A 14,153-nucleotide genomic window follows, 5' to 3' on the forward strand; every position below is an offset into this window, starting at 1 on the left:
AACTCATTAGATCCGATTGAAGACACCGAAACACCTCTTCGAGTGACTCTACCGAAACCTCTTCAACAACCTCAATCTTCAACTAACGTTCCTGATGCAAACCCGCGCAGATCTTCGAGACTTCGCAGACGACCTCAGAGACTCATTGAAGAATGCTAACTTAACTGTTTCTTAGGAGACAGGATCCATTCAAGGGGCAGAATAATCCCCGGACCTGTTGAATACATGGGGCAGTCTACCCCCACTGTATTAGTTAGGCTAAGTTCGCCCTTTCTGCATGTTGTAGGAAGTGATTTGTTTTGTTGAAATTTAATATGCTCTCCACACGCTTTGGGGGAGATGCAGTGGTAGCTAGTAGATACATGCCAACGCGCAAGCGTGTGTGTGTACGCTAACATGCATGACTAGTTTCATGGGACCTCGTGTTCCATTCGTACTCTGATACTTGTGAAGAATACAGCTTTGATTAACGTAAGAGTGAACTTCGTATATAGATAGAAACAGCCAGACGCGCAGGACCTTTACCGCTCGAAGTCACGACTACTGCAGTGAGTAACAATTGAAGTCACAAGAAATCAATCTTTCCATTTAGTTTAGTTCAAACCTTCCTTGTTGCCATTGCCACATTACGCAATATAAGTTATGTTTCAATTTGTTACGTGCTATGTTTCCAAATCCCAATTCGTAGAACAAGTCAATCATCTCTCATGATTAGCCTACTATGACTCATCATATCTATCTCTCCTAAAGGATTAACGGGCATGCCAAAAAAGAAAGCCGAAAACTGAAATTCAAAGAAGATTTAGGTTTAGAATTTAGAGCAATAAGTATTCGCATACTGGAGTCAGGTCTCGTTCTTTCAGTTTTTGCTGAACATATCGCCGAGATTACCGATTTAATTTAAAATCGGTCTTATGACAAAAACACAAAATACTCTGTCAAGGGAGGGCGAAGTTCAGAAAAACTGCAAGCTTCGCTCAACATAAAGGCTATATCGCCTGCTGCACACTGCTAGGAAGGCAGCGACCAATAAAATAAGCTTTGTACTTGCATATACATTTCAGTGCAGTGGTTCTCGAACTGAGGACGTGAAATAATCAGAAGGGGATGCGCGAAGCAGAGTTTATTGAAATTTTTTTCGCGCTCTGCGCAATATACCCCTAGCTTATAGTTTTTGCTCTGTGTATTGTCCGACTTGATATTTAACAATTCTCTCATAAACAGCCATAATCGTCCATGCCATCAAAATATCCATTGGGATTGCTAGCATTCTGGTTGCACTTCTAATATTTTGTGATATCATGATAAGGGGGCGCGAAATTGTTCACTATCATAAAGGGAGGCGTGCCTAAAAAAGTTTGAGAACCACTGTTTTTGAGTCATAATAGAAGAACGTGAATAGGGATTTAAAGAGAGCTAAAATGTATCACTTTTAACATTGCTTCGAATCATGACAGCAAATGAATATTTTTTTAAATAAGCGCCACTGACTCATTACCTGATATCAACCAATTCACTGAGCAGCATTTATTAACAATGTAATTTAGAAATAAAATTAAAATACTCTGGATAATATAGCTAAAATTTCACTCGGCCCGCCGACGTATGTATTTTTCTCATTTGGCCCGCGGAGGAAAATAATTGCCCACCCCTGGTCCAGGGAAACATCACATAAGAAATTCAAACATACCTTATAATGCGTAATGTGACAATGGCAACAAGGAAAGTTTGAACTAAACTGAAGACGGAAATACTGATTTCATCTAACGTTGTGTGACGTCATTCATATCCAGTACAAAGTATCATTCGAAACATTCATTTTTCTAAATCGCCGACAGCGATTACCTTATCTCCTCGCGCTGAAAGAATGTACTTTTCTGTTACTTAAGACTTTATAGTTCTGCCATATCGCTTTTGACCCCTCGTAGCTGACCGACACGTGTTATGACTTTTAATCCTAAAGCATGCGATTGACCGACAGGGTTGGTTTTAAAGCAGCTTAGCAATAACAGCGGATTGCCTCGAATACTACACATTAGTTCGGTGATGCCAATGAATAATTTCCCTTCGTAGCCCAGTTTTCAGACAATTTCACTCAAACTTATGCGAACTCAAACCTAAACTACTTTGTCTTAGAAAATCCAAAGCAGTACTCTAGAACTACTAAAAAAGTAGTTAGCTAACCGTCAACTAACTAGAATGGAGGTTACACAAGCCTTGTCACTCAACGTATCTGCCATAAATTGAGCACACGATACCAATCCGCCGGATGATATTTATTGATAAGTATATCAACTCGCGTTACAAAGGAAAGGCAAAAGTAACTCCATCGAGAGAGAGGTAGTGGAGATGAAGTAGGAAAAAGATGTCAAGTCATATAGAAACGCTACGCCGCACTTTTCAAACTGTTGCTGACAAAGTCCTGGTTTTTGATCCAGTACGTACTTCACCAGCCAAAACATTTCCATCGGAGATCATACACAATGTCAATAAATCGTCTTATGGCAAACGTTAGTTTTGCTCGGCGGACGAATGGTTGGAGGTGAGTTTTTCAGCGTGGTCGTGGAGTACCGAAGTCGATGGCCAAGCTCTCAGCTACATCCGTATGTCTCGATCACGCTCTGCTTGTACGTTATGAAGCTGCGTTCTCGGTAGATGCAAGTCGAGGCTCCCATCAGAGGACACAAAATCACTTTGGTGTGGTCCTGCATGATAGAAAATGCTTAGTTTCCAGTTGAAGTCTTCCTAAACCCACTTTTTTAACTCTGTTTGGTAATATCGAATGGTTCGCATTTATAATATATCAATTTTCCTCAATTTTAGCAGTTTCTGGTCGCATTTTCAAGCACCAGTACACACAAACGAAATCCCAATAGTGTGTTGGCTTCGAAATTACAATGAAATGTCGGTCTTCGCCATCTGAATCTCGAGTCAATGACTTGTTTCGAGTCATGCGCAATGACTCGAGTCCAAGTCGAGTCAATACACAGATTGACTCGAGTCGAGTCGAGTCATTTCCGTATTTTGAGAAAATGACTCGAGTCGAGTCGAGTCATCCGAAAATCGTGACTCGAGTCTGACTCGAGTCGAGTCATGACTCGAGTCATTACAACCCTGGTCTCACATTACCTCGAATAAGTTGATCTGTATAGTCCGGTTGCTCAGATGCAGCACAATGGCGCTTCTCGTCCTAAACCACGTTCTGAGAAAGGGCAGATGCGTACTGGTGATCTTCTTTCAATGCTATCAATGCTCCAGCCTGAAAAGTGTACCGGCATTCATAGCTCAACCATAACAGCGCGATAAGAGTTGCGATAAAATCACTGCCTTTGAGTTGAACGTCAATTCGACTGAATTCGAACATGGGAATTATCACTACACAATATTTTACAAATTAAACTAAAATTATATTCAATGCTTCAGTTCTTACCAAATTAGGTTACAATAAGAATTTCACCTACATTGTTATCTTCAAATTAGTTAAATATTAAAATTACTGAATTCGCGAAAACTTACACTTTGAATCATGCTCAGTTCAACTTATTCCAAATCGGAGTTCTCATTCACCAGGCAGACTATAATTAGAATACCATATCGCTCTAATTAGCATAATTGTATAACTACAATTATCTAGTTGTCCAAGTCTGCTATAAAGGTTATGTCGAGGGAAGTAATGCTTGTGCGTGTCGACGAAATTTATTGCCCTATTTTGTCGAAATTGCCAAAAAATACGAACTCGAGAGTTTTTAAGCGCCTGATATACGAATGGTTGAAAATAGAGAGTGACCGATATCGGATTCCCAAGCCGTTATCGATAAAACCGACTACTAGTCTACGACTACCGCCGATAACCCCAATGTTTTAGCTTTGACACGACTTGAAATTCTTTTCTTGTAATCGAATTATCTTTAGTTTTTTTCGAATAGCGAAAGTGAGTACTTCAACCAATTGTGATTGCTTAATGTAGCTAGTTAACTGCCAGTAGTGTTGCAGTGCAGCAGTAGTTGAGTTTGTCACGTTACTTCTAGATCAAATGATATCACGATAATATCAACCAACCATGATCAAATGCACACATATGTAGTTGCTGAAATACTTGAGCAAGGCGACTTTCTAGGTTAGTGAGCACGGGCATTGTTGGAGTGTGTAGTAACATACTGCCTTGTCTCTGTATATGTACTGCAGTGGCTCGTCGTCTGCGTACACAAGTATTCACGTGCTATCGTCGGAATGGCGCCGTTGCTGTTGTCATATCGTTAGTAGTCAATTAACGTTTTTACCATATTTTGGACCACAAGTAAACATGTCAAACACAAATGCGCAAACTACCATAAGGTTGACGATACCTACCCTAGTAGTTTTAGTTTTGGATTTCAAAAATAGAGTAACACATTTGAAAAAAATATTCATATTTATTCCCGAAGCTTTTCGGCTGATCCTCGTCAAGGGATATCGTCAGCAATATTGCGAGAATTCGAATGACTATGTTCAACAACAATATATATCGCTAATTATGACGTCACACGGAAATATACAAAGTTAGTTGAGTAGTCATGGCTACAGTTTTGGATTTGGAAAGGAAATAATTATAGTATTAATTAGTTTGGAAAATTGAGTAGTTCTAATTGTAGTTGTCGATTTTGAAAAGCGAGTAGTTGTAGTTCTAGTTCTAGTTCAAAATTTGAAAAGTGAGTAGTTCTAGTGGTACTGCAAGTTTTTTAAAATGAGTAGTTCTAGTTCCAGCTGTGTGTTTTGAAAAGTGACTAGTGTGAGTTCTCGTTGCTAGTTTTGAAAAGTGGGTATTCCTAGTTTCATTTGCGATTTAGGAAATAAGTGTTTTGAAGATGAGTCTTTGTAGTTGCGCGTTTTTGAAAATCTTCTAGTTTGTACACGTCTGACACAAACATTTCCACACCTAATCCTGTTTTGTCCGTCAGATCCACCCATTTGATCATCAAAATTCTGCGGCATCTGTTGAATTGAACATAGTTTTGACATACAGAAATTCAATATGTCGCCAGTGCTAACAATCTTTTTGCTAATGTCGAGTATCAGCAAGAGTCGTAACTTGCGTCCGTAATACCCGCTCAACTGGATATGCATCTGGAATTACTAATCATTTTGAGTTTCAAGATTAGCAGCGAGTTGGATTCGAATATGTCGGTTTGATTAACATCATGTAATTTCTGATATTTCTCTGGGCAGACTTGGACACTAGATAATTCCGGTTGACTAAGTAGAGTGCAATGCCGATAATCAAAATCTAATGCAATTATTTACTCTCATTCCAATCTAATTTGTGAAATTATTTTTGCTCTCATTATAATTCCGGTCTAATTTTAGGTTTCCCGAAAATGAATGCTACAGGAGAACCGTATCGTACGAAACGAGCTAATTTTGCTTTACAGACATTTGCCATTCTTGTACTTACGAGTATGACTCTGATTTGATATGAACTGAACTTCATTCAATTTCCAAGTTTTTGCGAATTCAGTGGTCATTACCAGATGCAGATTTCAAGATACAAAATCTCTGATATGTAGTGGAAATATCCTACATTTCAAGATGGAAGTATATTCCAAATAAATACAATCAGTTGTCACAAAATCAATACTCACAGATATTTATAGGGGATTTCAAGGTTGGATTGGTATCGATCGATTTCTTGAGCCGAGCTGCCATTTCTGCCATAGGAAAGTCTGTTGATTGGCTTGTCACCTACAGGTTTCCGTGTATCATCTGTATTAGCAGCACCTGTCGAGTAAAATAATAAACTGATACAATTAATCCACAACCGCAATACATTTTTGTTGAGTTGGAAAAAATCGCATCCTTTGCAAGCGTGCATTAGGTTGAAATGTGGATTGGTCGGTTTTCTTCCTCCATATGACCACATAAAAAGTGGTACTTAACTCTCAGAATAGAACCAGTCAAACGCTGGAATTTGTATAGCTAGTTGGCGACCTCCTGATGTGGTACAAATTATCATCAGCAATAAATCAACGATTAAGTTACAGTACAAAACTCTTGAATTAGGCTCCAAAAAGTAATTTTCACAAGTCGCAATGAAGGGATTTGACGAGACTGCTGGAGGCACAGAACTACAATATGATTGAATCATGTATAGTTATTTAAATCAGGGTTGTGATGACTCGATTCGAGTCTGACTCGAGTCATTTTCTCAAAATATGGAAATGACTCGACTCGAGTCAATCTGTGTATTGACTCGACTTGGACTTGAGTCATTGCGCATGACTCGAGACTCTGACCGCCAAGACCGACATTTCATTGCACTTTCGAGGAATAGTAAAGTAACCACACTATTGGGATTTCGTCTATTGGTAGTTGGTACTGGTACTTGAAAATGCGATCAGCAACTGCTAACAGTTATAAAAGTGGGTCTAACGAGACTTCAACTGGAAACTGAGCAGTCAACACAATGACTTGGACTCAATTCATAATAACATGACTCGGACTCAAACCTCTGCTCGCTGACTTTGACCTGGACTCGGACTTGACTGGGTGGTGAATTGAAAATGACTCAACTTGACTCGAGTCAAAACAATAAAAGGTGACTTGCGAATTGGTTAGAGCCCTTATAGAAATAAACCCAAATATTTCAGTCCGGGGTAATTGTCAGCAACGAGTAGAGGATGGAAAACAACTTTTTATATCAACATAATTGGTTATATTTTAATTCTCCATTAGTTGCTAACAATTACCCCTGTCGGCCAAAATTATTTGGGTTCATTTCAATATCAATAGATCATTCAATTGTAGAGAGGTAATTCCTGTCACAGAATTGCTTCTTGCAAGATTGCTGGGACAAATGAGAGAAAAAATGAAGGTTGATTTAAAAGTCAATCCAGTAATTATAACATAATAGATTCAAATGACCAACTGAGGCTGCTGATTTCTTTGATTTACGAAGTAATACTAGGCACAAGATATCACTCAGGGCTTCGTGTTGTCAAATACGAATTTATTATTATCTTAAATGTCATGATTCAAGTCAAGTAGTGAGAGACTATTTTTGAAGTAACTGACATATAGGCCATTCACACGAAGTGTAATATACCAATACTCGATTCAGGTTCGAGTGCTGGAATCATTGCGTCTAGCCCTACATGCGAGTTATGACCCCTTTTAAAAACCAAGTTCAATATTGAGAAATAGTGACGAAACCCAACTAGGTGTCCACTCCCAACCCATGTCCATTCTTGTCATAAATTTCCGGGAATATTTAGTTGGGTGTGGCTCAAAATGCATTCTTAGTTTGGCTGTCAAAGTCGACGTTTCTTGCTGGGCTCAAATCTATAATCTTCACCTCGATGTTGGTTTTCAGAAATACGTTCTCGAGCTGTCAAGACAAATTTCTCATTCAGTTCAACATGTAGGCAATATAGCTAAACTAATAATGTAGTTAGTTGAAGATCAACTAACTATTGTTAATTTAACTAGTTCCAGTTCTAATTCTAGTTGCACAGTTTCAAAAACTTTAGTTGCTAAACAACTAGAACACATGTGTCAATGTTTGGCGTGAATCGTGATACCGGTATTCTGTTGTTTGATGTTCTTGCAGCCATTGCTAGATCAGAGACATTACTACTATAAGTGAGGGAGGCTGGGGGTGTATTTTGGGGGTCGAAATCGGTGCATTCAAAAGTCGAAATGCCGAATGATTGGATCTCAAATATTTCTCAGCTCATTTACAATACAGCCATTTGTATTATACGTTATTAGTTAGTTTTAGGTTTGTTAGTTGCGGATTCTTAATGTTTGTCACGGTAATTATAGTTCTTAGAGCGCATTTTGAAAATCGAGAAGTTTGTACATATCTGGTTCCTGCAAGCAATGTCACCTTGATATCTCTGTGAATAATCTTACAATCATGAAGATAAACAATATCAATACTCATGGGATTGCTAGAATACAAACAACTACAGTATTTGTCAGGCACATTCAAAGCTGCGCTTTTCAACCAGAATTACAATTATAGCTACACATTTCCCCCAAATTAGATTAGAATAACTGATTGGTGGTAGAGAACCTGAACACACCGATTCGGTTTCGAATCTAACCTGTTCTATGTCCTTTATCATGCCTGTCGCTCTTGATAAGAGGAACGCGAAAAGTTTTTCGAATCAATACACGTTACTGTGAATGCATCGTTGAAAGCTGTGAATTAGAATTGCTTAATTCATGAAAGCCATACAACAAAAATCAAGGTAACTTGATATCAGTTCTAAATTCCCTGTCATAAAGCAACGGAATGACAAATGTCTGTACACCAAGCTTTGCTAGTTACGTACTATAAAATTCTCCTGCAGTATTTTCAGGAAACCAGAAAATAAATTACAATCGAAATAAGAGCTTGGAAACATTTAACAAATTAGATTACAAGTAGATTACCAGTATTTGGTTCTAATTAGTATTATTAGACAACAAGAATTATCTAGTTGTTCAAGTCTGTTAGTAGGCCTAATCAACGTTACAGAGCTGATGAAATTGTGACCTCCACCCATTGAGAGACATTACAGTTATATCAAGGAAATACTTTTACCTTTCTTTTGTACAACTCGAGAGCGACGTAGACAAATCCTTGTCTTCAAAAAATCCGTGAAATCCAACAACATGCTTGTGATTCAAACTGCTATGGAGATTAATCTCTTGACACATTTTGTCTTTCTCATGCTCATTCACGACCAGTGCCTGAAATTCAGTTTTGTACAAATTACCGGCTCGATAGTAGACGGTCAAATAACCAACTGTTTTTGAGTACGGCTAGTTTTAGTTAGTTTTGAAAACTGAGTAGTTCTAGTTCTATTTCTAGTTTCTAGCATTCTGATGTACAGCAGTTTGCACAAGTCAGATGAAATTTGCATTGTATTCAGATACTGTTTTATATGCGGAATGAGTTTTGAACTAGGACAAGAAGCTGAAACGTACAATCAGGAGATATTACCAGTTCACGTAAGTCAGGAGTTAGTTTATTTTAATAAGGTACCATGCAATGAGAGCCCGACCGATTATATCGTTTGGCCAAAAATGTCGAGTCTTATCGTAAAGTTTGAACGGTATTGCCCATTATAGGTAAAAATATCAACAATTTTGGTGTCGTGAGAACATGGTAGTGTGCAGTCAGAGAACGGAAGTCTGCACTAACTTGGAATATTCTTATAACTTACAAGTGGTCAAAATAGTCATCGTTGGAACTCGAGTATAGAAGTAACGTCGTAATTTCTACTCTATTATAAGCAGAAGTAGCGATTTACAAGGAAGGTAATCAAGTAAACATTATACGCCTAGTTTTGCATGAACACTGCACTGTTACATAGGAAGTACACAAGTCGTCTAAAATCATTTGAGTGACTTGAGTAAATAATGCATGTATACAGCAAAACCTACTTGAGTACTCTGAATAAGTATAAGTAGTATTGTTACTGACTGCCTCTGCTTACAAGCGTCCTTTGGTCTTTAATGTCTTAGCATAGTAACAGCCGTCATTTGTTTGAATAAATGATCTGAAGGTTTGGAATTGTGCCTTAAGCGAGTTGCCATATTATTTCAATAACAGATGAATACGTCGGAGATATCAGTGTAAGTGATACTTATCGCTATTAGCTTAAAAATACGATATCGGTTGGGCTCAAGTTATCATGAATGAGACTCGATTCAGAATCGAATCACTTAGGAAGTCGATTTTGCAAAGACCTGCGAAAAAATCTTATCGTTCAAACTCTGCAGATGACTCCTTTGCTGTAGTTGGCTTTCTGAAAGTATGGGCAAGCAAGTTGTTCAAGCAGTTTGTGGGCAGCTTCTGTGGAATGTAGCCGTTGAAATACTCACTGGCTCGCACTTTCTTTACAGAGGATTGTCACTCGCCAACTTTCTGGTGAAAATCACAAATAGTAATAAAATCACAGACAATAACTCATATTTTGTAAGATTGTTTGGTAACCAGGATTTATGGATTTAAAACTATCATATGAATCAAAATTTGAATTTCAAATAGGGAACTGTTTCCCTATTTGGACAGGAAGAGATTTAAGTATCATGATTGTAACCACACTGACTATTGAACTTGGCCCTCGATGAATTCATCCTTCGGTAAACTCGGCCTATGGTGAATTTGGTAATAAAATCATTATAAATGTCGTGAATTGTATAATAGTAATTTGTCATTGGAGATAATGGCGAATTGGTGGTGGTGGACATGCCGTACGTATGAATGCCATTATATTCAAGTTCTCAAAAATGGAAGTTTTGTTTTGCGCACACTGTGGTAGATCCCGTGGAGACGTCGCACTTTCGTGGAGGTGTGCCATGCTGAGGCAAGGTGAGTGTCTGATTAAAAGACTACACCAAGTCGGTTTGGTGCCCTCCTATCTTGTTGTGCATTGATTTGATAGAAATTTTAATAAATTGATGTCTGAAACATGGCTTGCCATACCAAACACGACTTTATCCGTATAATCCAACCTCTTGCTAATCAAAATACCGGTAGTGGTGCGGCTGCTGTGGCACTTCCGCCTCATCTGTTGAATTGAAAGCAGTTTTAATATACATAAATTGCACATTGGTCTAGTGCTAACAATCTTATCGACAATGTCATTTAAGCGCGAGAGCAGTTATTTGAATCTATGATATTAGAGCAAATCGATATGGACACAGGATTTCTGATAACTTTGAAATTCAACATTAGTTTTGACTTTTACTGACATTTGTAAACGGGAATATTCAATGCGAAATTCTCTAATATCTGTCAACTTGATAAGAGTATGGAATTCCTAATCATTTTACCATTTCGAAAAATTTCAGACAATTCTGCAATTATACATCTGCCATCTTCATGCCACACAGTAAAGACTGTTCGTGAGGTTATCAGGGGTTAGCTCCAAGCGAAGTCCATTGTTAATAATCACTTATATGTAGCATCTTGTCATTTCTGAATCAGGTGTTAGGTTTCTAGTCGAGATTCTCTCATTATCACGTCGTAACAGTATGGATGACATGGTAAGTTTAAATATCTGCTTTTTATACGACCACAAACAATATAACGTCATTTATACAGCACATTAAAATCACTGGTTTGTAGAAGTAGCTTACATTTCATAGAGCAATTCAGCTTAAGATGAAACCTATAAGTGGTTATAATATAGGCCTAAATACCAACCCATATTTACAGCAGACTTCTGTCTGGGATTTGCATCAATCAATTACTTGAGCTGAGCTTGAAATTCTGTCATATGGAAGTCTGGTGATTGGTTGCTGCATATGATGGTCGCTCTGACTTGTCACCAACAGGTGTGTGTCTCTGTAGTATCGCACCTGTAAAATGAAATGCTACTTTAAAATATAAAATAACCAGTATAGCAAAATATAAGAAATTCACCATGAAGGTAATTCGGCAAATTCCTATCAAACGAGTTCTTGTAAGCCTAGGCTGCTTGGCTTCTTACAAGATTGCTAGCGCCAGAGTTGCGTAACTAGAGAATTTTCAGCTTTTTTTGCTTAGATTAGAATTAGAAATATAGATACACATTAATTTCAAAGATAGATTAGAATTAGAATGATTTTGTGATAGCTACAAAGTTTTTTTCCCAAATCAGAGCACATTTAGATTCGTAACTACGCAGCTATTTCCTAATTAGATTAGAATTGGAACGAGTGAGATCATGAAAATTTGGAAATTGAATCAAGATAACTTCATATCAGGTCAAAGTTGATTCTCGTGTACGTGAGGATGGCAAATGTCTGTACAGCAAGCTTGGTTCATTTTGCATGACACAGTTCCTTTGTAGCATTTTTAGGATAACCCAGAAATTAGATGAGGCTGGATATGAGAGCATAGCAACATGTCATAAATTAAATTAGAATCTGATGATCAAAATTTCGCTCTACTAAATCAACTTAGACATCCAGAATCACCTGGATGCAGCAATTGGCTGATGCTTCAGAGACAAACAAATGGAGGTTGATTGAGAACTGATCCAGGAATTATGACGCGACCGTAGGTCACTTTGACGTGGTTGAAATCTCGACATTCCTCTGTAAATACCACACATTTACAAAGTAGCCTACTTTCGGGGACCACAAGATAACACTACAGACATAAAGGATAGCATCAATTAGTAGGGCTGGCCACAACCATCCACAACTTCAATTAGACTCCATCATCAACTGCAATGATTCGGAGTCAAGCAGTGAGAGCCATGAAAAATTAGTCGACATTCACATCACGCCAAGAGCCAAATATCAACAATGTTTTAGTATCAATACTTTATTTCTACTTTCGGAGTCCTCATCAACTCAGTTAGCCGTATCTTAGCATCGAAAAAAGGTTGCTATCATTCTAATGCTAATCTTATTCAAAAATGAATAAAATGTTCTAGTTGTCCGACTTTGCTTATCTGTGAAGGTGCTAGTTATCGGTTTTATCGGTATTGGCTAAAAAATCTGATTTTGGTCAAGCTCTCATCGTAAACCTGCTGTGGAATTGTAAGAAATCTCACCGGTGAAGATTGTCTCGCGTTGACATTTGCGATAGGCAAGCAGATGGTTGGTAGTTTTTGAGGCATGTAGGCTTTCAAAAAGCAGCTGGACACAACTCGCTTGCGCAGAAGGTCCTTGAGATGGGTCAATAGACAACATGCTGTGGACAAAAAAAAATCATGGTAGGTTAGTGTTGATATCGTGTCGCTATATTCGTATATCTACCGAAAATATACACTTCTTGTCCCTAAAAGTTACCGTAATTTATCAATGAGAATCATAGTTTCATTGGCATTTCCACTGTGGAAGGCTGTAAACCTCGATAGGCAATATTGACTACATTGTGATCAAGCCACAGCATTGTCACAAAGTACAGTGAAATAGGTATGGTCGAAAATGACTTAATTATCTTTATAATGAGATGTCGCACCGACATTATATTCATAGTGGCAGGGCTGTGATGGCTAGATTCATGACTCGAAACGAGTCCTAATTTTTTAGTGACACGACTCAAGTCATTTTTTCAGGCTAGTAATACGATTTGACTCGAGTCACCTTGTGTATTGACTAGACTTGTACTCGAGTCATTGTGCATGACTCAAACCAAGACATATGATTTGGATGATCAAGAAAGACAGCTCATTGTAACTTCGAAGAATATTAAAACCACCACAAGATAGGTAATTGGTCTGTCAGAAACTGTTAGGTCTGAGGGGAAATACGGTGTTATGAATGTGAACACTTCTACATCATTCTAGCAGAGTTAAAAATTGGTTTGAATCGGTTTGAGCTCAACACTCGACAGTTAACACAATGACTTGGACTCGGACTCCAGCCTCAGCACTTGGGCTTGGACTCGACCATCTACTCATTCGCTTGCACTTGACTGGTTGGTGGATAAAAAATGACTCGACTTGACTCACTACAAAAGTGATATTGCCTTGCGAATCGGGACCATGTGACTTGGTTACCAACCCTGCATGACGATCGCATAAAATGTGCATATTTGGAATTTGCATACTCTTTCATAATGTTATGACGCCATGAGAGATACTCAAATATTCGACTCGATTAATAACCAAATCACTCAAGTACTCGATTTTGCAAAACGCTATCTTTAAGACATATGTAACCTCCTTTTATGAAGTCCCAGTTCAATGTTGCATTACACGCACAAAACACAACCCAGCGACTAGTTGTTTGCTTAGAAACTGCGTCCCTTCTTTCCGAGATCTTCAGGGGCAATATGGTTGTGTGGGCCTCATGAAGTTGATTTGGTATCCAGGCCAAAATCATCTACCTTCGCCTCCATGTTATTGTGCAGAAACAGGTTGCCAAGCTGCCAATACAAATGTCACAACTAGTTAAACAAAAGTATTGATACTTGTACATTGTACCAACTACCTACTGCTTTTTTGAGTAGTTCAAGTTATCGACGCGGACTTGAAAAGTGAGTAGTTCCGAGTCACAAGTCAATCTCACTTTTATAGTTTTGACTCAAGTCAAGTCGATTCATTTTCAATTCACCACTGAGTCAGGTCCGAGTCAAAGTCAGCTAGTAGAAAGTGCAGTCCAAGTTACTGTGTTTTGACTCGAGTTCGGGTCCAAGTCATTCTGTTCACTGTTCAGTTATCAGTCAAATCGCGTTCACTTAATTT

The 14,153-nt window shown here is 38.3% G+C and overlaps 2 protein-coding genes across 4 annotated transcripts in view; one reads left to right on the forward strand and one right to left on the reverse strand.

Moving 5' to 3' along the window:
• LOC145436146 (serine/threonine-protein kinase PLK1-like) overlaps positions 1 to 14,153 on the reverse strand; it is a 992,061-nt gene that overhangs the window by 548,953 nt on the left and 428,955 nt on the right. For both annotated transcript variants that reach the window (XM_080313470.1, XM_080313555.1), the window contains exons 5-10: positions 13,629 to 13,834; positions 12,516 to 12,655; positions 10,454 to 11,331; positions 8,564 to 8,712; positions 8,082 to 8,178; positions 5,619 to 5,754 (exon numbers count right to left, since the gene is read on the reverse strand). Coding sequence is in view for 1 of the 2 variants with exons in the window: in XM_080313555.1 (XP_080169681.1) it covers positions 11,212 to 11,331; positions 12,516 to 12,655; positions 13,629 to 13,791 (423 nt within the window). In the remaining variant the exon portion in view is untranslated. The remainder of the gene's footprint in view (positions 1 to 5,618; positions 5,755 to 8,081; positions 8,179 to 8,563; positions 8,713 to 10,453; positions 11,332 to 12,515; positions 12,656 to 13,628; positions 13,835 to 14,153) is intronic.
• Positions 1 to 14,153, forward strand: part of LOC145440294 (uncharacterized) — a 189,440-nt gene that overhangs the window by 69,570 nt on the left and 105,717 nt on the right. The gene's annotated exons all lie outside the window — the stretch shown is intronic.

This window comes from Botryllus schlosseri, chromosome 1, assembly GCF_051294905.1.
Source record: "Botryllus schlosseri isolate E-star chromosome 1, Bs_hap1, whole genome shotgun sequence".
In the NCBI taxonomy this organism is placed as follows: Eukaryota; Metazoa; Chordata; class Ascidiacea; order Stolidobranchia; family Styelidae; genus Botryllus; species Botryllus schlosseri.